This window comes from Entelurus aequoreus, linkage group LG22, assembly GCF_033978785.1.
Source record: "Entelurus aequoreus isolate RoL-2023_Sb linkage group LG22, RoL_Eaeq_v1.1, whole genome shotgun sequence".
Classification (NCBI taxonomy): Eukaryota; Metazoa; Chordata; class Actinopteri; order Syngnathiformes; family Syngnathidae; genus Entelurus; species Entelurus aequoreus.
In genome coordinates this window covers 17,529,336-17,554,997 of record NC_084752.1, presented here as the reverse complement: position 1 = coordinate 17,554,997, position 25,662 = coordinate 17,529,336, and the positions used below count along the sequence as shown (strand labels likewise).

General features: G+C 41.1%; 1 protein-coding gene across 1 annotated transcript in view; it reads right to left on the bottom strand.

Moving 5' to 3' along the window:
* Positions 1–25,662, bottom strand: part of xylt1 (xylosyltransferase I) — a 295,672-nt gene that overhangs the window by 105,252 nt on the left and 164,758 nt on the right. The window contains exons 3-4 of the mRNA XM_062032690.1: positions 21,003–21,175; positions 15,218–15,420 (exon numbers count right to left, since the gene is read on the bottom strand). Coding sequence (XP_061888674.1) covers positions 15,218–15,420; positions 21,003–21,175 — 376 coding nt within the window. The remainder of the gene's footprint in view (positions 1–15,217; positions 15,421–21,002; positions 21,176–25,662) is intronic.

Below are 25,662 nucleotides of genomic sequence, written 5' to 3'. Positions count from 1 at the left end.
GAAAAGGATTTGCAAATCATTGTATTCTGTTTTTATTTACGATTTACCCCACGTGCCGACTTTACTGGTTTTGGGTTTTGTAGTTTTCAGTACCGATGCTTTCAAAAGGGCAGGTTTAAAAACAAGGCAAACAATTAAAAAGTATGATACATAAAAGGATCATACCGTGAGTAAATAAACTTAGCTCTGCAAATTCAACGAAACGTCAACTTTCAAATCAAAACCTCCGACAGAAAAGCACACTTTGTGGCGCTTGAAGCCACGGACCGATTATTTAGCGACCTCAGCTGCTCGACTATTTAGGATCTTACGAATAGATTGTGTCCCTGTGATTTAGAGAAAAGACTCCATGCTGGTTTGACATTGTCGGGCAGCCTCGGCCTTCATACACAGACGGGACAGGCTAAAAGCTTTGCTCTGCAGGCTATGCCCCCGTCACTTCATCTGTGTTGGAGCCTTTCATGATGCTTTGCCTTTCCAAAAGAGCAGCGAGGCTCAAGGATCAGTGGGGGGAGGGACAAGCTCATATTAATGTCATTTTCTCTTGAAGGAGCAATTTCACAGCCTGGGGGGCTTATTTTAGGAGGTCCTGAGCCATAAAGTCTAACTGATGATATGCTGTGCAGTCTTCTGCGTCTCCATGCCGTACCCACACCCACACATGGAGGGTGTGTGACAGCTAGTTTGCACATTGCAGACACAATATACATGCATAAAGGCACACGAATGCTGCAGACGTGCACACACACACACACACACACACACACAACAACGTGTGTGTGTGTGTGTGTGTGTGTGTGTGTGTGTGTGCGTGCGTGTGTGTGTGTTCTTGTATTTCCACCCTTCTTGAAACATCAACAAAGAAAAGTACCGTCTATATGAGGACCGGTGAACAAGTTAGGACATAAATCATGGTCCAATACAGAAAACCATTGCATCTAATAGAGAATGTCTCATTTGCACCCCTGGTGGTGACTTCTGTCAAAATTAGGGTGGTCCCAAAAAGGAGGGATTTTTCAAATGGACTGTTTGTCGGTTTTAAAAGTGCTCCCCCTCTGGTCAACATATAAAATAACAGGTGTGTGTAAAAATTTGAAGTGCTCCCCCTCTGGCCATCATATGTAATAACAAGTGTGTGTAAGAAATTGAAATGGGCCCCCTTTGGCCAAAATTAATAAAAAATAATTAAATAAATATGTATATAGAGATATACTGTAATAATTTTAATGAAATAATGAAGATTAAAAACCAATTACAAACAACAAATTTAAAAAAATAAATAAATAACTAAAAGCAGTCTTTTTCTCACAATATGTCGACTTTTTTCTTATAAAATGGAGAACAATTTCTCATATTCTTTCTGTTTCTGTAATTTTGCAATATTTTCTCGTAAAATTATTACATTCTTATGTAAAATTATTACTTTTTAATGCAAAATTGGTGACATTTGTCACCTGTCATTTGACTTTTATCACAATATTGCCAATTTGTTTGTTGTTGTAAAATAGTGACATTTTTTGAGTAAAATTATGACGTCGGTCGTCGTTTTGCCAAGTAAAATTCCGATTGTTATTGTAACATTGCCAAAATTGTAAAGTTTTCTTTTAAAATGCTGACTTTTGTCGAATAAAGTTACAACTATTTCCATAAAATTGTCCAAACTTGAAGCTTTTCTTGTAAAATTGCGACTGTTATTGAGTACAATTCCAACTTTTATCATAACATTGCACAAATGTGCAGTTTTTCTCGGAAAATGTTGACTTGCGCTGAGTAAAATTACGACTGTTATTATAATACTGCCAAAATTCTAAGTTTTTCTTGAGAAATTCCAACTAATTTTTCACAACAAGCTTTTTTTATATTTGCATAGTATGTATATATTATTAATGTTGTAAATACAAATCTTTATATATCTAGAAAGGGTGGTCCTAAAGAGGCAGGCATTTCTTTGAGGTCTCGAGAAGGTAAAAAATACACACACACACAGACACACGCACACGCACACACACACACACACACACACACACACACACACACACACACACACACACACACACACACACACACACACACACACACACACACACACACACACACACACAACAACGTGTGTGTGTGTGTGTGTGTGTGTTCTTGTATTTCCACCCTTCTTGAAACATCAACAAAGAAAAGTACCGTCTATATGAGGACCGGTGAACAAGTTAGGACATAAATCATGGTCCCAATACAGAAAACCATTGCATCTAATAGAGAATGTCTCATTTGCACCCCTGGTGGTGAATTCTGTCAAAATTAGGGTGGTCCCAAAAAGGAGGGATTTTTCAAATGGACTGTTTGTCGGTTTTAAAAGTGCTCCCCCTCTGGTCAACATATAAAATAACAAGTGTGTGTAAAAATCTGAAGTGCTCCCCCTCTGGCCATCATATGTAATAACACGTGTGTGTAAGAAATTGAAATGGGCCCCCTTTGGCCAAAATTAATAACAAATAATTAAATAAATATGTATATAGAGATATACTGTAATCATTTTAATGAAATAATGAAGATTAAAAACCAATTACAAACAACAAATTAAAAAAAATAAATAAATAACTAAAAGCAGTCTTTTTCTCACAATATGTCGACTTTTTTCTTATAAAATTGAGAACAATTTCTCATATTCTTTCTGTTTCTGTAATTTTGCAATATTTTCTCGTAAAATTATTACATTCTTATGTAAAATTATTACTTTTTAATGCAAAATTGGTGACATTTGTCACCTGTCATTTGACTTTTATCACAATATTGCCAATTTGTTTGTTGTTGTAAAATAGTGACATTTTTTGAGTAAAATTATGACGTCCGTCGTCGTTTTGCCAAGTAAAATTCCGATTGTTATTGTAACATTGCCAAAATTGTAAAGTTCTCTTTTAAAATGCTGACTTTTGTCGAGTAAAGTTACAACTATTTCCATAAAATTGTCCAAACTTGAAGCTTTTCTTGTAAAATTGCGACTGTTATTGAGTACAATTCCAACTTTTATCATAACATTGCACAAATGTGCAGTTTTTCTCGGAAAATGTTGACTTGCGCTGAGTAAAATTACGTATGTTATTATAATACTGCCAAAATTCTAAGTTTTTCTTGAGAAATTCCAACTAATTTTTCACAAAAAGCTTTTTTTATATTTGCATAGTATGTATATATTATTAATGTTGTAAATACAAATCTTTATATATCTAGAAAGGGTGGTCCTAAAGAGGCAGGCATTTCTTTGAGGTCTCGAGAAGGTAAAAAATACACACACACACAGACACACGCACACGCACACACACACACACACACACACACACACACACACACACACACACACACACACACACACACACACACACACACACACACACACTACAAGGGGAATTTGTGTCAGGCTCCAACTTTGCCACCTGAGTGGTCACCCCATACAGTGGGTCCAGTTTGCTTACTGTCACCCATGTGGCTGCTGTTTCTCTGGGGTATTCACATGCAATTGTGAGCACACACACATGCACACACACTCGCACAAACACAGAACACCCTTTAACACTCCACCGGGCACCCCAAAATTGTACACTTTTTCCAATATCATAGCCAATTAAACTTCATCGACATGCCACCGCTTCACTTCCATGGTGTTGTTAAATTTATAATCTGCCCTTTTTACAAGTGGGACTTCCAATATATGATGCCAGGGTGGAATAGGGCAACGTTCCACTTGACGGGTTATAGATGCACACTCAAACACGTTTGACAAGGGTGACATTTATCATCTCTGTCTGAAGAAAGAGCTGCAAAAAAAAAAAGAATGTCTAAGTTCTTTTTTTGTTTGTTAAATTAAAAAGAACTGTTCTCAAAGCAGCGGATGACACATTTAACTCTAAAGCAAATTCTATCAACAATGTTAACATGTGAGACACAAAGTGTGTAGCTCATCTTTTTGGACTCTGTGGACTAGTGTTGTCCCGATACCAATATATTGGCACCGGTACCAAAATGCATTTTGATACTTTTCTAAATAAAGGGCACCACAAAAAACTGCATTATTGGCTTTATTTTAACAAACAATCTTAGGGTACATTAAACATATGTTTCTTATTGCAAGTTTGTACTTAAAAAAAATAGTGAACATACAAGACAACTTTTCTTTTAGTAGTAAGTAAACACACAGACGCTCGTGATTTAGCTGCTGACGTATGCAGTAACATATTGTGTCATTTATCATTCTATTATTTTGTCAACATTATTAAGGACAAGTGGTAGAAAATGAATTATTAATCTACTTGTTCATTTACTGTTAATATCTGCTTAGATTCTGTTTTAACATGCTCTATCTACACTTCTGTTAAAATGTAATAATCACTTATTCTTCTGTTGTTTGGATGCTTTACATTAGTTTTGGATGATTCCACAAATTTGGGTATTAATCCGATACCAAGTCATTACAGGAACATACAATGGTCATAATTTAAGTTCTCCTGTGTTCAGGGACATATTTCCTGAGTTTATAAACATAATATGAATAGAAAAAAAACAAAAAAAAAGATTTTGTGATGCTAAAAAATATTGATGTAATCATAGTAGTATCGACTAGATACATACTCCTGTACTTGATATCATTACAGTGGATGTCAGGTGTAGATCCACCAATGGCGTTTGTTTACATTTTGATGCCGGTGAGCTACGGTGTGTAGTGAAGCATGTTTAGCTATTCCTCATCCTGCAGGGATGATACTTGTAAGAAACGTACTTTATTTGTCGCCATGGAGACCAGGATTAGTGATTTAGAAGTAGCTTCCTGGGAGACTCACGAATTTCAGTGCCCCTCCCGAATTTCTCCCGATTTCCACCCGGACAACAATATTGGGGGCGTGCCTTAAAGGGAAACTTCGGTTTTTTTCAACCTGGGCCCTGTTTTCATAATTTTTTCTGTATATGTGAGTGCTGGATAAAACATTTTTTGAGGTCGCGCCAGTATTGAGCAGGGCAGGCAGCCTCCAGCCCAGCTAACGCTCGTACACAGGGCAAATGGCTCTCGTCAAAATTCGGCCTATAAACATGCATTTTTTTCACACTGACAGGCTCAGATAGTTACAATGAGTGTCCGACAACATACTAGAAAGGAGAAATTAACGTATGTCTCTACCTTTAGCTGGAGATCGCTGTATGTTGTGAGCTGTGTCCAAATCTCACCACGCTACAAATCTCGTTCCGAAATCTCGCGATAACTCGCGACAAAACACCGGTGGAAAAACAGTTACCTGACTGAGGTGAAGAGAGATGACTGAAGTGATTTTCTGTTGGATTACCGAAGACTGTTATTTTAGTTTTATAGAAAAGTTTGTTTGTTTGTCTGTCATGGCTGAATTTTTGCCTGATGTGGACGATTTGATTTGTCGCGAGTTATCGCGAGATTTCGGAACGAGATTTGTAGCGTGGTGAGATTTGGACACAGCTCACAACATACAGCGATCTCCAGCTAAAGGTAGAGACATACGTTAATTTCTCCTTTCTAGTATGTTGTCGGACACTCATTGTAACTATCTGAGCCTGTCAGTGTGAAAAAAATGCATGTTTATAGGCCGAATTTTGACGAGAGCCAGTTGCCCTGTGTACGAGCGTTAGCTGGGCTGGAGGCTGCCTGCCCTGCTCAATACTGGCGCGACCTCAAAAAATGTTTTATCCAGCACTCACATATACAGAAAAAATTATGAAAACAGGGCCCAGGTTGAAAAAAACCGAAGTTTCCCTTTAAAGACACTGCCTTTAGCGTCCTTTCTCGCCTGAAACCTTCACCCCTTAACAGCCGCATGCTGTCCAGGCGTCCGCTTTTCCTCCATTTAAACAGCGTGCCGGCCCAGTCACACAATAATGTAGCATTGGCCGGGTTTAACAATGGCCTTTACTCGAAGATGTCAAGAAATGCTGACACGTTGTATGATCTCTTAACTGGTTTAATTAAAACGTTAATTTGAAGCACACACAAACACACAAGTGAATGCAAGGCTTACTTGCTCAACAGCCATACAGGTCACACTGAGGGTTGCCGTATGAACAACTTTAACACTGTTACAAATATGCGCCACACTGTGAACCCACACCAAACAAGAATAACAAACACATTTCGGGAGAACATCCGCACCGTAACACAACATAAACACAACAGAACAAATACCCAGAACTCCTTGCAGCACTAACTCTTCCGGGACGCTACAATAACATCTACGGCTTTTGGAGCTCAGTGCACAACTGCACATACAACAAGAAGGAGACAAGGCAGAAGAACGAAGAAGAGGCATGGCGACGACGAGTAAGAAGAATAAATATGTTTGCAAGTTCCGAAATGAACGGAAAAAAGAATTTCATTTCATCCAGGACAGCTCGAAGGGGAAGGGGTATGCTGCCTGCACCTCAACCCCGCCCCCCCCCATCTCCCGAATTCGGAGGTCTCAAGGTTGGCAAGTATGCCCGCTGGTGTGAGTGGCTCTGTGTTGGCCATTGAGAGGCAGGCATGCAACAGGACACATATTATTGGGGGATTGGAGGAGAAATAATGCTTGCCTCCTGTCTCAGGAGTGCAGGAGAGACAAACCTCTCTCCCTTGAAGATTCTCCAACTCATCTAAATTCAGGATTCAGCCATATTTGCTGGCTCTGGTAATGCTACAATTGTTATAACAATATTTGTGAGCTATCATGATATGTCCCATTTCCATGAACAGAAGGGAAGGGATTCATATGGCCCCATTCCTGGGTGGATCTCGTGTGTGCGGAAGGGAGTGGGTCAATCATTTTGCAATGTAGTCTGTTGATAATGATGGAAAGCGCCACTCTATACAGCAACTGACCGTGTGGTCAAAGTTGGAATTGCCGCAAAATACATTTTAAGACATTCAACACTCATCTGGGAGCTAAAGTAGATAGTGCACCCCCCAATTTGTCACGTTTCATGTGTTAGGTAAATGTGACGAATGTTGTCTGTCTATCTGTGTTGGCCCTGCGATGAGGTGGCGACTTGTCCAGGGTGTACCCCGCCTACCGCACAAATGCAGCTAAGATAGGCTCCAGCACCCCCCGCGACCCCGTGAGGGACAAGCGGTAGAAAATGGATGGATGAATGGACAAGCAAGGGACAAGTCAGAAAGACTGGAGGCCCATAGACGCAACCTCACTGCCCCCGCCATGCCTCCTCACAGGACAATCCCTCAAAGTCCTGTATGTGTGTGCGCGCTGTAAGTAAGAGGTCATAGCCACCAAAACCCCCCCAGTCCATGCAGGAGGCAACCAAGAACTGAGGCCAGGAGGCCGGCCCCCTCAAAGCCCACAACTCTGCAGGCGCTCCACACCAGGCCAACATGACGCCACGCGAGTTTGGCCCCTGCCAAACAAAGCCAGCGCCCGTCCCCACCAATTCGACTATGCGGTGTCCACACCAACAACTCCACGCAAAAAAACTGCACGGCGCCCATGCTCAATGCAAACACTGCATTCAAGCTACCCACACAGCAATGCGTTCAGACAAGTCCCGGCCGGGGAACTAATCCTTACAACGGGGAAATAAGTCAACAAATCCTGGCCCAAAGCCAGTCATCAACCCAATGCCAGCCAGGCCCCATAATTCCATCGGCGCATGGCCACCAATCACAGCCCCCTCGCCCACTCAAACCGAAAACAGCAACGCCAACCGGCAGTAGCACCACAGTAACCACCACCACCACCGCCCATTTTTTCAGTACAAACCTCTGCGGCCGCCGAATCCGAAGCAAAAGAGCTACCGACCCTTCAAATTGCAACAACGCACACACCACAGAGGCTGCCGCCCCACAAAAATCCACAAAAGAGGGACTATCACAGGGCATTAGGGCAGCACCACCGGGGCCCAACATGGGGGGAAAGCGACCCCCTCAACGCGACACCAGATGGGCTCGTACGGTCACAGCACAGGGCAACCCAGGCCAGACCCCGCCCCACCCCCCAGGGGAAGAAAGAAGCCCAATGAGACCCGAAGCCAGAGGGGCATGGGCTGGCCCCCCGCCCAACAGCCGAAACCCCCCATCGCCGAACCCAAGGCAAACGCCCCCAGCCTCACCCGCACCACAACTTCTGCCTAGTCACGGAACCAGGGCACACACCGCAGGCCCAACCGACCCCGCTGCATTCGCCCGCCCTGGTACCCAGGACCCCCCACCAACGGAGCGAGACCCCGAGGGGCAGAGCCGCACACCTTGCTAACTAGAAAATCAGGATTACTCCAAATAGGCATAAATTGGCAGGGAGTGAGCGGCTCAGATCCCACATCAGGCCAAGAAAAAACTCAACCCAATGGGATGACAATGAGAAACCTTGGAGGGGACCGCAGACGTGGGCGACCGGGCGACTGGTGCAATTGGACGTCGAGTGGATCTAGCATAATAGTGTGAGACTTTAAAAGCAGTTGTGTTTTCGAATAATTTGCCTAATAAAGGACAAGTTAGAAATTGGGATCTCCTGGTTGAATGATGATGGCAACCAGGGGTTAGTACTTGTGCCTCACAATACGAAGGTCCTGAGTTAAATCCCGGGCCCGGGATCTTTCTGTGTGGGGTTTGCATGTTCTCCTAGTGACTGCGTGGGTTCCCTCTGGGTACTCCGGATACCTCCCACCTCCAAAGACATGCATCTGGGGATAGGTTGATTGGCAACACTAAATTGGCCCTAGTTTGTGAATGTGAGTGTGAATGTTGTCTGTCTATTTGTGTTGGCCCTGTGATGAGGTGGTGACTTGTCCAGGGTGTACCCCGCCTTCCGCCCGAATGCAGCTGATATAGGCTCCAGCACACCCCGCCACCCCAAAAGAGACAAGCGGTAGAAAATGGATGGATGGATGGATGGATAGTTGAATGATTGTTCAACATCTAACTCTTAAGGATCTAATAAATTGGGATCGATCCATTTTAATATGTACTGTAGTATATTTGCAAGGAAGTAATGAGACAAATTTGTGAGTTCCAGACCTCCATATTCCTTTGGTTTTTGTAATGTTTTAAGGTTGATTCGTGCTGGTTTACTTTTCCAAAGAAACTGATTGATGTCAGAGTCAAGTGATGTAAACCAAATTGGAGAAGGTTTGGTGGGAATCATTGGAAAAATATAATCAACCCTTGGCAAGATCATCATTTTCACAGTAGACTCCCTTCCCATAAGTGAGATGGGCAGTGTCTTCCAACGCTCCAGATCATCCTCAATCAATTTTAAGATTGGCGAGTAATTCAAGCGATTCAGATCTGACAATGTGGAGGAAATATTGATACCCAGGTATTTAATGTTCCCTTTGTGCAGTGGAATCGATGAGGTGCTCTGAAAGTCAAATTTAATATGTAACACAGTACATTTGGACCAGTTGATGGAGTAATTTGAAATCGAACTGAATGTATCAATGAGTGAGATTGTGTCTTGAAGAGAAGTAAGTGGATTTTGTAGGAAAAGTAATCAGCATAACGGTTTATTTCATGATGAACGATTGCAGTATGGACGCCTTTAATATTTGCATGCTGTCGAATTGCGGCTGCAAGAGGTTCAATAAATATAGCATAAAGTGGACAATCTTGCCTGGTGCCCCTCATAAGATGGCACACACTGACAACATGTATAAGTAGCTCAGCTAACACTTTTTGGGGGGCTATGAGCTGTTTCTTGGCTAATTGCTATACTTTAGGTTGCCGGCCTCCCCACCGCTAGTTAGCATAGCAAATGTCACAGTGAAGCCCGTAAGATCCAACCAAACTATATAAAGTTAAAGTACCACTGCTAGACAAAACACACACTAGCTGTGGTGAAATTAACCTCTGCATTTGACCCATCCCCTTGTTTCACCCCCTGGGAGGTGAGGTGAGCAGCAGCGCTGGCCACGCTCGGGAATCATTTTGGGGATTTAACGCCAACTCCAACTCTTGATGCTGAGTGCCAAGCAGGGAGGTAATGGGTCCCATTGTTATAGTCTTTGGTGTGACTAGGCCGGGGTTTGAACTCACAACCTACCGATCTCAGGGCGGACACTCTAACCACAAGGCCTTAGCTTTGGGAGCAAAAACAGTGAGTGTGAAGTAGGGATGTACGTATCGATCCTGTGGTATCGATATATCGATACTCACACGCTACTCATTTGGCATCACTTTTCTGAAAAAAGTATCGATATAAACCAAAAAACGGCGTGTGGGGGTGCAAGCATCACCTTCAGATGTTTTTGATTACTTACTTAACTTACTATGTGCTGGGACACCCCTGTACCTGGCAGAGTATAGAGCTGGCCCAGTCACGTCACAGCTAGAGACAGCGAATGAGCGTCGTCAACGTGCAACACACACATAGCCAGCCGACAGCATTGTTACATTTCCTGAACAGCAATCTGAGACTTCAGTAAAGTGTGACGTGTGATGACATATCTCGAGTACACTAAAGGTGTGATGGCGTCAGACATTTTTGTAGATCATTTTTCCAAGTTCATTTTCTCAGGGAACTGTCTTTCGTATGCAGGTTTATAGGACAAGGAAATCCTAGTTTATTGTGATAAGGAAATTATTGACTTTGCTTCAGAGAAGTGTTATAAGTTTACTTCCACAAAGAGGTTTGAAACATAACATTGTTATGAATAATTGTTGTTTTAAGCTTTTTCTACCAAGACTTTTTTTTTTGAGGAATAAGAAAAGTGAAAATGTGTATATTTTTGTTTTATTTAATTTATTTTTCATATTTATGTTATTTATTTAAATTTTTACTTTTATTATATATTGACCTTAATAAATGTGGTATGAATGGTCTGTATTTGTCTTAAATAATAACAATAGTAATAATATTTTTGACTGCCAGAATTGCCAATAAGAAATTAATGGTATCGGTATCGGTATCGATGAAAATGCAAGAAAAAGTATCAGTATCGTATCGATTCCTAAAAGTGTGGTATCGCCCATCCCTAGTGTGAAGGACAGTGCTGAGAAGAAGAAACACATGCTATTCTAGTCCCTCCATGAATTTGCAATGTTGCGATCATGCCTATTCATTCAAATTCAACCAATCGCCGCTAATTATGCACGGCCTTGCAACTCTGCATATTTTGGAAAATCAGGGTAATTTTTGCCAATTACATTTTTCTCTGACGCCCCGTCAACTGTCTAATCAAAACTTTTGTTTGTGTCTTATGTAGACAAAGCAGGAACAGCAATATGTCACAATATATCAACTTTTTACTGCTCAAACTGTACAATCGTCCTGAGTTTGTAGCTCAGACCAACTTCTTGTTCCGGTATGCAGCACTAAGCCTTCTGGGTAAAGTAGTATATAAATATTTAGCAACACACTTGCATCCTGAATTCCTAGTTTACGTGTGTTTATATATGTTTTAACCTTTATTTATCCAGAGTAGTGTTGTCCCGATACCAATATTTTGGTACCAGTACCAAAATGTATTTCGGTACTTTTCTAAATAAAGGGTACCACAAAAATTGTCATTATTGGCTTTATTTTAACAAAAAATCTTAGGGTACATTAAACATATATATTTCTGACATATGCAGTAACATATTGTGTCATTTATCATTCTATTATTTTGTCTGAACACGGATCTAGTCTCTTCTCTCCTGCCCTGGATCATCTGCCTGCCCCTCGGACTGCCTTGTTCCTTCACTCTCGACAACACTTGGTAACACACACTTCAGTTAACCTTACACATATCCCCCTGGTGTCTGTTGCCGTTACATCCCCTTAGTAAACATAACAATCATAGTAGTATCGACTAGATACACTCCTGTACTTGGTATCATTACAGGGACCGTAGTGTAAGTGTAGATCCACCAATGGCGTTTGTTTATATTGTAGCGTCCCGGAAGAGTTGGTGCTGCAGGGAATTCTGGGAATTTGTTCTGTAGTGTGTATGTTGTGTTGCGGTGCAAATATTCTTCCAAAATGTGTTTGTCGTCGTTGAATAGTGTGGTTTCACTATATGGCACATATTTATGACAGTGTTGGAGTTGTTCATATGGCCAACCTTAGTGTGACATGTATGGCTGTTGACTAAGTATGCACTTCATTAACTTGTGTGTAGTGTGTTCAAAGTTAAGTTGATTAACGCAATGGTCAGACATTGACGCAAACTAGTTAGCAATGCCTACAGCACCTCTTCCTGAGGGCGTTTCAGTGTTATCTATCTTCACCTTTATCGGTAGGTATTAAGCCGAAATTTGTCCGTTCTCCCTTTTCTGTCTACACACTGTGTCTGCTTGTTAGTACTCCGTGATAGTGCGCTGCCGAACATGCTCGCCTGCATGACACGACGTGACGACGGGTAGGGGACTGGTACTTTTTAGAGGCGGTATAGTACCGAATATGATTCATTAGTATCGCGGTACTATACTGATTCCGGTATACCGTACAACCCTAATCCAGAGTAAAGCAATTAGGAACATGTTTTCATTTGCAATGCTCACCCAGCAAAGAGGGAGCATTTTCATGACAGAGATGTTAATGCTTGAGGATAATCTCTCATTTACCAACACACATTATCACTACAGATCACTCTCAACGGTTCACAGTTGCTTTAAACGTGCAAGGGTGAATGTATGGGAAAATAAAAGCATTTTTAAGAAAGACAAACACTTTTCAAAGGTAAGATATGGAAAATGTTTGCAACTTGCGGACTTGAGTCTAATCTGTCGTACACAAATTGTAGACGCCACCAAAGGCGTCATAATTTCTGTAATTATATAATTTATCCCAATTTTTAGTTGTAATTATTAAAACAGGACAGTAGTTTGACAACAGGCTCGAAAGGAAGTGCTTTGACTGCCATTCAGTATCAACTTTTAAATCTGTGCCGTAAAACAAGTAAAACACCAAGACAATATTAGTTGTTTTTTTGTTGCAACCGGGTACAAGGAACACCTAAAACATTGATTGTAATTTCATAAAAGCACAAGTTGAGTCAACATTTTTAAACACAAACAAACAAAAACAAAAAGACGCAAATCATTGCGAATTTTGCTGCAACTTTCTGAAGGAATCTGCTGCAAATTCAGGCATTTTAGGCTGCAACAATCACAAAAATAGCTGGTGTAATCCTGGAGAGACTGATATTAATTGACTTAAAGAAATAAATAATTTAAAAAATGACTGATGTGCAGTCATTTTGGTGGCTGCAGGATTAGGTCTCTGCTTTTTACAGATGATGTGGTCCTGATGGCTTCATCTGGCCAGGATCTTCAGCTCTCACTGGATCGGTCCGCAGCCCAGTGTGAAGCGACTGGGATGAGAATCAGCACCTCCAAGTCAGAGTCCATGGTTCTTGCCCGGAAAAGAGTGGAGTGCCATCTCCGGGTTGTGGAAGAGATCTTGCCCCGTGTGGAGGAGTTCAAGTACCTCGGAGTCTTGTTCACGAGTGGGGCAAGAGTGGATCGTGAGATCGGTATGGCGTATTCAGTAATGCGGACGCTGTATCGATCTGTTGTGGTGAAGAAGGAGCTGGGCCGGAGGGCAAAGCTCTCGATTTACCGGTCGATCTATGTTCCCATCCTCACCTATGGTCATGAGCTTTGGGTTATGACCGAAAAGGACAAGATCACGGGTACAAGCGTCCGAAATGAGTTTCCTCTGCCGGGTGGTGGGGCTCTCCCTTAGAGATAGGGTGAGAAGCTCTTCCATCCGGGAGGAGCTCAAACTAAAGCCACTGCTCCTCCACATCGAGAGGAGCCAGATGAGGTGGTTCGGGCATCTGGTCAGGATGCCACCCGAAGGGCACGTCCGACCGCTAGGAGGCCACGGGGAAGACCCAGGACATGTTGGGAAGACTATGTCTCCCGGCTGGCCTGGGAACGCCTCAGGATCCTGGCTGGGGAGAGGGAAGTCTGTGCTTCTCTGCTTAGACTGCTGCCCCCACGACGGAGGAGGAAAATGGATGGACGGATGGACTGATGTGCATTTAGTTGGTGAAGCAGTACAAACATATCACTGTACATACGGTAGTACCGATAATCACCCGTACTCACCTTTTTAAAACTATATAGAGACTTCCATTGAGTTCTTTAATTAAACTTTTATAGGACCACATTTGCAACGTCATCTTAGTGACATCCAAGCATGAATGTAGTTGCTATAAAAAGATACAAGAATCAAATTTACATGTTTTAGAACTGTATGATCTAAAACATCCATTTCCTAAAAGCTTGTTCTCTCTTCCTCTCGTCTCCCTGTCATTCCTGCGTCTCCGTTTCCTCTTTTTGCTCCATCAATCGTTTCATTTCCCAACAGATGGGTCTTAAAATCTCCACTGTCAGCCCTTTTTCCGACTCCATCACCCTCATGCAAATGAGGATGCAAAATACGAGCATAACAGCGTCCTGGCACATTCACTCTCGAATGCATTTAATCATACATTGACAGGATAAATATGCAAACGTGTCGTATGCTGCAAGACATAAACTCAGACATGGTGCAAAAACATGCTGACAGCATGTCAGCAGCATTCATCAATTTGGTGGAAACAACATGATTAAAACTTGTATATGAACAAATTCCATTTCTTGGCTCCAGAATTTGAGACATCAGATTCAGCTTTCTTTTGTCCGCTATAACAACTTGTCTAAATCCAATGGTGGACATCTGGCTGTGCAGAAGAGATAACACTTCCCTTAATAGAAGCATTTTAATTAGTTGCTGCATAGCTTCTTCAGAAATGCAGCAGACCCTGAACTCCCCGAAGGACAATAAACTCATATAAAGAAAGTCTAGACATTTTCCTGCAAGACTCTACTTCTATGACAATTATGCCATATCAGTTCATGCAGACTTTGTAGTTTTTAATTACTTTCTAAAGCATCTTTATAAGGAATCTTTCAAAAAAGCGAGACAGGCTTTTTGGACCATCCGGTACACAGCAACGTCAATACGTATCGACTCTGGGCAATTAAATTGTAATCAGTTCACCATGTGACCCATTGAATGGAGTGCAAGCGAGGAAAGGATTGGAAGGGCAGGAGTGAGGTAAAAGTGTTTGAGAAGCAGACGTTCAACTTCATTGATCTGTTTGCTTTGGACTGAGACTGTTTTTTCAAAGCACACAGTTAACCACAAAAGCTAAGACCCATGCATATTGAATTCCCACCATCATTTTCATATTGTTCAGCATTCCTGGTTTAGAATCCGAAGCATTGTCACATGCCATGATCTTCCCTTTTTACCTGATTGGGTAGTCGGCAGCACTGAGGTTGATGAAAAAATCCCAGCTCCAGTCTCGCATAGCCAACAGGTCGGCCATACTTCGGAGATACATGGTCAGAAGACTGGCACCCCCCCAGATGGTGGCCATGCGCCATGGTGTCACCCTCACGTTGGGATACTGAGCAGCCAAGGACTTTATCTGTCGGTGGAGGTAGTTGGACCGCTGCAACAAAAGGGGACAACATTTCAACAAACATTCATGAATGCAAATCACTTCTAAAAATATATTACAGTATACATTTACAGGCCATAACTTACAGTATACCTGACACTCAAATTCAGTGACATGCGGTGAGGTTCATGGTTGACTCCCACTGACTTACGGACTTCCAACCAGTTGCGGCAGACTGCTGATTGCCTTGCCTTATGAATGTCCTCTGCAGTTTATCATCCAATCAGGCAGAATAATTTTGTCACATACTTACATTAAAGACATTACACAGGTTGTTGAAATTAATGGCGTATAATAATACATCTTTATGCAAACATCAAGTGGTGAGGCTGGTCACTGCCGCACCTCCGGTTTCTGCTGTGTATTTAATCGGCAAATACCCACATTTGGCAATTTTTACTTTGTTGAATGGGATAATACAGAAAATATTAGGGCTGTGAATCTTTGGGTGTCCCACGATTCGATTCAATATTGATTCTTGGGGTCACAATTCGATTCAAAATCGATTTTTTTTCAATTCAACACGATTCTCGATTAAACATTTTTTTTTTCCCGATTCAAAACGATTCTCTATTCATTCAATACATCGGATTTCAGCAGGATGAACCCCAGTCTGCTGACATGCAAGCAGAGTAGTAGATTTTAGTAAAAAGCTTTTATAATTGTAAAGGACAATGTTTTATCAACTGATTGCAATAATGTAAATTTGTTTCAACTATTAAATGAACCAAAAATATGACTTATTTTATCTTTGTGAAAATATTGGACACAGTGTGTTGTCAAGCTTATGAGATGCGATGCAAGTGTAAGCCACTGTGACACTATTGTTCTTTTTTTTATTATTATAAATGTCTAATGAAAATGTCAATGAGGGATTTTTAATCACTGCTATGTTGAAATTGTAACTAATATTGATACTGTTGTTGATAATATTCATTTTTGTTTGTTCTGATTGTTGCTGGGTCGGGTTTGGTTTTGGAATTGGATTGCATTGTTATGGTATTGCTGTGTATTGTTTTGTTGGATTGATTAATAAAAAAATAATAAAAATAAAATAAAAACAATAATAAAAAAATAAAAACAATAAAAAAAATAATCGATTTTTTAAAAATTAGAATCAATTCTGAATCGCACGTGAGAATCACGATTCGAATTCGATTCCCACACCCCTAGAAAATATATTCATAGCACAGATTAATGGACAAATATCCATATTTATTTTATATTATCTGTATTAGTTTCGCCTCCCTGACCATACATCTCAATAAGTGGGCATCCAATTAGTAGAGTTGTACATCAACTAAAGAGTATTTTGAGAGGTGATAGTATTTTGTTATGTTAAAGTTGTGAGCATTTATTTATCATTTATTTATTTAATTTAAATATGCTGGAGTCAGCACAATAGCTAATTTTCATCTGTTGTCCTAAAGCAGGTTAATACAGTAAACATTCAACAGGTCATGATACAAAATAATACATAAATCACAAGACATTACACATTACAAGCATACCATAAGCACAGACCATGGACAAAAAAATAAAATTAAAAAAAAAAAAAAAAAAAAAGTGAATAATCTAATTGTGCGTGCATGTCTGATTAGTTTTTAACCACTGTTTCAGTGCAGTTTTAAATATTAAATACATGTCACAGTTTCTGACATGAGCTGGCAGCCTGTTCCATGATTGTATGCCTCTGATAGACCCCTTCATTTGGCCAAATTTAGTCATGTGCCTTTGTATGTTGCAGTCCCCTCTGGTCACTGCTCTGGTGTTTACTTGACTGGAATTTTTTTTATTAATAAAATCTATCAAGGGAGGTGGAGCAAGTTTATTTAGAACTCTAAAGACGAGGCAAGCATCCATGAATATCTGATAATTATCTCAATCCAAAATATTATACTTACGGAAAATGTTACTATAATGATACTTTAGAGGTTTTTTGTCTAGAATTGTTAGTGTTCTCTTGATGAGAGACTTTATTGGCTTAAGCATAAATCTGAATTACGAGCCTCCCCGCCGCTGGTTGAAGTAGTGAATGTGAAGTAGACCAAAACGACGAGACTCCACAAACTGACAATCAAGCATTACCCTTGTTCAAAGTGTCTTATGCACAGACATACATATTGGTTGCTGTCAACTCTGACCTCGAGTCCGTCACTCAAAGACGCCCGTGTGCAACACAAAACAACAATGAAAATTCCTCCTGTTACATGACAGAGAAAAGCAGCCCAAAGGAGAAACAAACAGAAGCCCCAATTCTAATGTGAATGCTGTTAGTTATTATTACCTTACTTTACAAAATTGAATTACATTCTATTGTATTGTTTTTAAAACAATATGTCTTATGTAAAAGTTAGTTTTTCTTTTCATAAGGCATGTTAAATGTTAAAAAAAAAAACAATTTCATTAATTCCCAACGATTTGAGATACAAGTGTTTTGGGTTACGAGCTTAGTTCCAGAACCCAATTGAGCTCGTAAGTTGAGGTACTACTGTATTTGTATCAAAATGGCTATTCATTTGTAGGTCGGTATTAAAGGTACTCATTGAACATAATATCTTGGTTAACTTTTTTGCCAAATGAAAAAAACAACAACATTATTTTAGAGACAGCCTTTTATTTAGTAATTGAGTGTCATGACCTGTCACTTGAGGTCAGACTTTGTATATTGTTTTTCCTATGTTCTGTTTTTTTTCTGTTTTGCACTGTGCATAAGCTACTCTTCTACCGTTACGTGCCAGGCAATTTGTCTGCAGTTTTTTGCTCTTTGTTAAATAGCATTCAACTATTTTTACTTGCATGCCATCTCCTATCTCCGCATCTTGAGGTCACAACAACCGCAACCATGCGACACCGTGACAGAAAGATTCAGCCACAAATTGACCTCATGAAGACGACATACAGTAATACTGAGGTGGCCAAGTATGAGAGGATAGTTTTAGAAGAAATGGAGACCTGAGGCTCAGCGCTACTTACCGGAACTGGAGACAACAATGTGGGAGATAGATGGTGTTCTGGTCCTGATAGATTCTTTTTAGCCAAGTCCCACCTATCCTGCATGCCATCGTCGCAGGCGGAAGCCAACACCAGCAGATTCAACACGCCATCAAGACCTGCACCAATTCAACCTCCTCTGCTGTTCCAGGACCAAGCGCAGCAGCCTTCAACACCACCAGAAGTCAAATACAGTAATCCTATTGCCCACTTTGTCACACTCTTGATGGCCTTTGCTGCTAGCCAGTGCAGCCCAGGATTGACCGAACTCGCTGACCCGGCGTCGCCAGCTGTACAGGCACACTCAAGGGCGCGTGCAGAGAAGCACCAGCGGCCGAAGTGCGTATTTGCTCGCTCACGTGGCAATGCTGGCTCCATGGACTCTCTCACTCTTCCGAAAGCACCCAGCCAGCTCCTGCAAAGCGCGCTTACGCTAACTCAAGCACCAGTACCAGCTACCCAGCTTTCTGGAGCATAACTTCCGCTAGTACCAACGCCTTGGTTGCTCAAGGCTGTGTCTTGAGACCCGTTCCAGGTACCACGTTGCTTGCTGTTTCTGTTCCGGCTGTGCCTCTGCCACCTGATCTTGTTGCGGTTGCAAAGCAACCACCTGTTCCTGCTCCTTACAAAATCAAGGCTCTGGCACCACCTGTTCCTGATTTTCGCCAAATCAAGACTTTGGCGACACCTGTTCCTGTACCATGCCAAATCAATGCTATTGCGCCACCTATTACTGTTCCTTATAAAATCTAGGCTTTGGTGCCACCTCCTCCTGTACCAAACCAGATCAAGGATTTGCCGCCACCCGTTTCAGTGCCACCTTTGCTCTCCAAATGGGGGTTCGAGATGATTCAAGTTCCTGTTCCAAGCGGACGCTGTGGGGCACATCAACGGGAGGTAGCAGCAACTCACCTCCAAACCTTCCTCCACCTACCGTTGGCTTTGGTTCCGACTGATCTTGGTGATGCCGCCGGTCAAAATCTCTTCTCTCCAACCAGAGAGAGCATCTGGAATCCACTTCCTAAGGGGGGGTGTACTATTGGCAGATGTGCAACTGGGGACGCAGAGCTCCCTCCACCGAGGCTGCTACCCGTCTCTTCACCAGCGGGGGCGCCGCCGGCTACGCCTTCAGACTCCACCTACAGCTCCACCTTTCTTGGGTCCGCTGCAGACACCATTGCCACTCCAACCTCCCGTGGGTCTGCCGCAAACGTGTTCACCAGCTCTGCCTCCTGTGGGTTCACCACAGATGCCACGTCCAGCTCCACCTCCCGTGGGTCCATTGCAGATGGCATCTTCAGCTCTGCCTCCCGTGAGTGCACAGCATGCGCTGCCTCCAGTGGGTCTTCCCAGGACGCCGACTCCAGCTTTGCCTCTAGTGGGTCTTCCCTGACTCCAGGTCAGACTTTGCATATTTGTACATTAGTTTTCCCATGTTCTGTGTTTTTTTCCTGTTTTGCGCTCTTGATTTTTGTTGTACTTCCTGTATGCATCACCCTGCAGTGACTTTATAACTGCTCAAGAGCGCCGTTCTCCTCACCTGCCTCTGATTATTGATCAGGAGAGTCCCCTGTTTCTGATCACTATGCAGATGGCTTTATAAGCCAGCCTCATGCCATAGCCCTGGCTGGGTCATTGTCAGTGTGCATTGGCTACTCTTCTGCTGTTACGTGCCTGGCACTTCAGCATGTATCGTTTGTGGCTCTTTTTTCTTTCTGTAAAAAAAAAATAACCTCTTTACTTGCAGGCTGTCTCCTGTCTCTCCATCTTAGGGTCACAACTACTGCAACCATGCGGAACTGTGACAGTTCTATACACGGCAAACTAGAGCTGCAGTTATCAATTATTTTAGCCATTGAATAAGCTATTCATTAGTTTGTTTGATTAACAGAGTCATCGGATACAACAATTTATAACCTTAATGCATATTTTAAATAGTTGTTTTTTTGCTTGCCAAGCCTTTCATTATTTTTTGAAATAAATGCATATCATTAACATAAAAAAATGCACTTAAAATGTGTGCATTAATGACAATAATAACATGGAAGTTAATACTCATTTGCGCTCTAATGAATTGGCTGTGCAAAAACTGTTCGCATATTTTAAGTTTCGGGCACTACATGCGGTCTTGATTTTATTTTTTTTGTTAGTTACACTCAAACGATTAATTGATGCAGCAAAATAGAAATCCAAGCTTTTTTCTAATAAAATTAATCAATTAATCGTTGCTGTTCTACTGCAAACATAAATCACAATAATGTGTGTATTATTATCTCTAAGTCAGAGTCAATAAAACAATTTGCATTGTTGTATGCGTATTGGGTATTTTAAAGTGCTGTGACTCTATTTCCAGGAAGACAATATACTCAGAATTTAAGGAAGCAGACACTTCAGGGAATACAGTCCAAATGTTTCAGTCCGAAAAAGCTCAGCTTTCAGTGGCTAATTACATAATTGGTGCAGTCACTGCCTGCTAATTTGCAGCCTCTAAAAACGAAGAGCAAAATGAACCAAAACAATCTTAGAGAGAAAGTCCACACAGCAAGTGTTACCTCAACTGCTTTTAAATTGGAACTTACTTGATCCACGTGTATGTAGTAGTAGTGGGATGCGTGGTAGATCGTTTTGAGAAGACGCTGGAACTGACGAGAGGCGCGTCCATGCACCACCAGGACAAAAACTATTCTCACTGGATTTGATGGGAAGGTCTCGGCAGGGTCTTCGTCCCATTGGACGTTGGCATTGGCTTTCCCTGTGCAGGCATAAAGCATGTGTTTTTTTATTAATGCAATGCTTACTAGCTTGATTATTATTAGAGCTATGCAAAATAACCAAAACATTATAATTTTAATGCTTTACAAAAAAAACTGAAAAAGGAACACCTGGGAAGAGTGATACCATCTTAAGTGGGAGTGTAAGTGATTATCATATTTCCTTCATTTACCACTTTGTCACTGGGTGTTGTACAGTACACTTGTTCTATGAGGACAGAAATCGCATATGCAAAACCCAAAACCAGTAAAGTTGGCACGTTGTGTAAATCGTAAATAAAAACAGAATACAATGATTTGCAAATCCTTTTCAACCTATATTCAATTGAATGCCCTGCAAATACAAGATACTTAACCTAAGAAACATTGTTATTTTTTGCAAATATTAGCTCATTTGGAATTTGATGCCAGCAACATGTGGCAAAAAGACTGAGAAAGTTGAGGAATGCTCATCAAACACTTATTTGGAACACCCCACAGGTGAAAAGGCTAATTGGGAACAGGTGGGTGCCATGATTGGGTATAAAAGCAGCTTCCATAAAATGCTCGGTCATTCACAAACAAGGATGGGGCGAGGGTCACCATTTTGTGAACAAATGCGTGAGCAAATTGTCAAACAGTTTAAGAGCAACATTTCTCAACGAGCTATTGCAAGGAATTTAGGGATTTCACCATCTACAGTCAGTAATATCATCAAAAGGTTCAGAGAATCTGGAGATATCACTGCACATAACATTGGATGCCTGTGACCTTTGATGCCTCAGGCGGTACTGCATCAAAAAGCGCCATCAGTGTGTAAAGGATATCACCACATGGGCTCAGGAACACTTAAGAAAACCACTGTCAGTAACTACAGTTTGTCGCTACATCTGTAAGTGCAAGTTAAAACTCCACTATGCAAAGCGAAAGCCATTTATCAACAACACCCAGAAACGCCGCCGGCTTTGCTGGGCCCGAGCTCATCCAAGATGGACTGATGCAAAATGGAAAAGTGTTCTGTGGTCCGACAAGTCCACATTTAAAACTGTTTTTGGAAACTGTGGACGTCGTGTCCTCAGGACCAAAGAGGAAAAGAACTATTTGGACTGGTATAGGCTCATAGTTTAAAAGCCAGCATCTGTGATGGTATGGGGGTGTATTAGCGGCCAAGGCATGGGTAACTTACACATCTGTGAAGGCACCATTAATGCTGAAAGGTACATACAGGTTTTGGAGCAACATACGTTGCCATCCAAGCAACATCTTTTTCATGGACGCCCCTGCTTTTTTCAGCAAGACAATGCCTTATGTTACAACAGCGTGGCTTTGTAGTAAAAGAGTGCGGGTACTAGACTGGCCTGCCTGTAGTCCAGACCTGTCTCCCATTGAAACTGTGTGGTGCATTATGAAGCATAAACTACGACAACAGAGACCCCGGACTGTTGAACAACTTAAGCTGTACATCAAGCAAGAATGGGAAATCATTCCACCTGGAAAGTTTCAAAAATTGGTCTCCTCAGTTCCCAAACGTTTACTGAGTGCTGTTAAAGGGAAAGGCCATGTAACACAGTGGTAAAAAAGCCCCAGACCAACTTTTTTGCACTGTGTTGCTCCCATTAAATTCTAAGTTAATGATTATTTGCAAAAAAAATATGTTTCTCAGTTCGAACATTAAATATCTTGTCTTTGCAGTCTATTCAATTGAATATACGTTGAAAAGGATTTGCAAATCATTGTATTCTGTTTTTATTTACGATTTACACAACGTGCCAACTTCACTGGTTTTGTACATTAAATTCGAAGTGAATGACACATTAAAAACTCACACCAATATTAGTAAGAGTCTGTCTGATTTCTGAAGTGCTTATCAGAAAATAATCTATTTTGTGAGGGCAGAAAACACATACTTCACATACTATAGCTATTACTAGTCATTCCTCAGTGGCTCATATGATAGGTACAGCGCAATTTGACATGTGCAATCATTCCCCTCGGGTATGACTCCTAGAAGGCAACCTGTATTTTGCACAAATGCTAAAATAATGGAAGCAAACACAGACTCCGCCGAGATGTCAAGCAACTATCAAAACTGAACAATCATCTCGGGAGAGACATTGGAAACCTCACATTACTTCATGTTGTGGTTTCACACCTCCTTTTGCAAACTTGCAGAATATTTGAACTGACAGATTCGCCGAATCTATAATGGACATGGATTGACTCTCTTATTAGCACAAATGTGCACAAGCAGTTTATTTGACATGTTTGTTTACAAACAGGGCATTAATGGTTGTAATTTAGGAGTATGGTTCCTTACGGCGGGTTTATGGGGAAGTAGCTGAAGAGGAGGAATACTAAAGCTGCCTATTCAATTCCCTCGAGGTCATGATTCTTAAATTGACCCTCTCGACTTCTCACTGTGTCTGGCCCGAAGGCCTTGTAATTACTCAGATTTAACAGCAAGGATCAAAGTGACAAGGGAGTTATAAGACAGCGATTCTCAATTGGCGGGTCTTTGCTTAGTTGAGATGTGACGTTTGTGAACGGCTCGAGTTCTTTTGAGTGACAAGTAATTGCTGATTTCCACTTGCGATCTGCATATCGATAAATGACAATATGAATAAGTTACAGTATTTTTCGGACTATAAGGCGCACTTAAAATCCTTTCATTTTCTCAAAACTCGACAGTGCGCCTTAAAACCCGGTGCGCCTAACGTACGGAATAATTCTGGTTGTGCTTACTGACCTCGAAGCAATTTTATTTGGTACATGGTATAATAATAAGTGTGACCAGTAGATGGTAGTCACACATAAGGGATTGATTGATTGATTGAAACTTTTATTAGTAGATTGCACAGTACAGTACATATTCCGTACAATTGCCCACTAAATGGTAACAACCGAAAAAGTTTTTCAACATGTTTAAGTCGGGGTCCACGTTAATCAATTCATGGTAGATACGTGTGGACTGCAATATGACGCCAGCAAACAACACCAAAACTTTAAATGTTCCATTGAAAATAAAGAACATTACACACGGCACTCAAAAATCTGTCAAAATGTTTTAGTACGACTTTGAAGCCGCACCGCTTGATGGATTGTCGGCCCATTACGGCTACCGTAGTCAGAGATACAAGTATTACTATGGTGTGTGTATAAGGACCGCAAAATGGAACCCAATAGCAGACATTATTTGGCGTTTTGTTTAACAATATTATGCAAAACCAACTTTTCTTACCTTCTGGAACCTGCTGATGTGTATTTCAGATCTGCATAAGTCCTGAAAATTTGTAGTCGATAAGCTTCTTCTTTTTCACTGTCTTCTTGTTATGTGACATTCACCCTCTGCTGTTGCCATTTCTAATATAAAGTAGTGTAAAGTTCCAACGTATATCTCAATATGGAAGCGCTAAAAACTACCGGTGTAGTGAGTTTACATTATTCACCCACAAAACTTAAGTTATTAGAGAGTTACGGTCGGACGGGTTTCACGGGACACATTTCCGGCGTTGTTGTTACACTAGTGAGCCACGGATGACGAGATGCTGCTCTGTTGTTGATTGAAGTAAAGTCTGAATGTCATTAAAACAGTTAGCTCCATCTTTTGACACTTCCTCCACTCCCGTCCTTGCACGCTACACCGCTACAACAAAGATGACTGGGAGAAGACGCTGCCGAAGGTGAGCCACGTAAATAAGACCGCCCACAAAACGGGTGTCAGAAAGCGGCTTGGAGATGATCTGTAAAACACAATCCATGCAAGTTTTTGACCAAAGAACCACCATTACATGTTATGTAGACCACAAGGAAATATTTTAAATTTAGAAAAAAATCATACTATGGCCCCTTTAACGTGCCTTATAATCCGGTGCACCTTTTGTATGAACAAAGACCTGAATAGACCCACTCATCGGTAGTGCGTCTTATAATCCGGTGCGCCCGATGGTCCAGAAAATACAGAATTAGATTTTTTAATAGGAAAAAGGGACCAATGTAAGACTCTGGAAATGTTAGGATTTCATTTTTTTTTAATTGGAGTAAAAGCAAATAGTTTCAATTGTTCAACTTTTTATAACATTTTATGATTTAGTGAATTTGGAGTTTTATGATCTATAAACTATAATAATTCAAATTATTAAGAAATTAATAATTACATCTTTGAAAATGACATCTCTTTCACTTTGTGTATAGCGTTGAGGTACAAAGGTACAGGTAAACCACGGTATGGTTTTTGGGGCCGGTTTTGGTACTTTTTTTGGGTGAAAAGAGTACAGAGTTTTGTTTCCTCTCAAAGTTCTTTCTTTATTTTTGTTGTCAGCAAAAACTGCATTCTAAAGTAAACAAAATGTCCTTGGTGTACTGAATATTATTTGACTTTTCTTTGAAGTTAACAGTTACTAAAATACACTTTCAAATGGTAAATTGCCTTTTATTCAGTGGTTTGGCAGATGGCCATCTGTGCACCAAATTAAAAATGTTTTAACATATA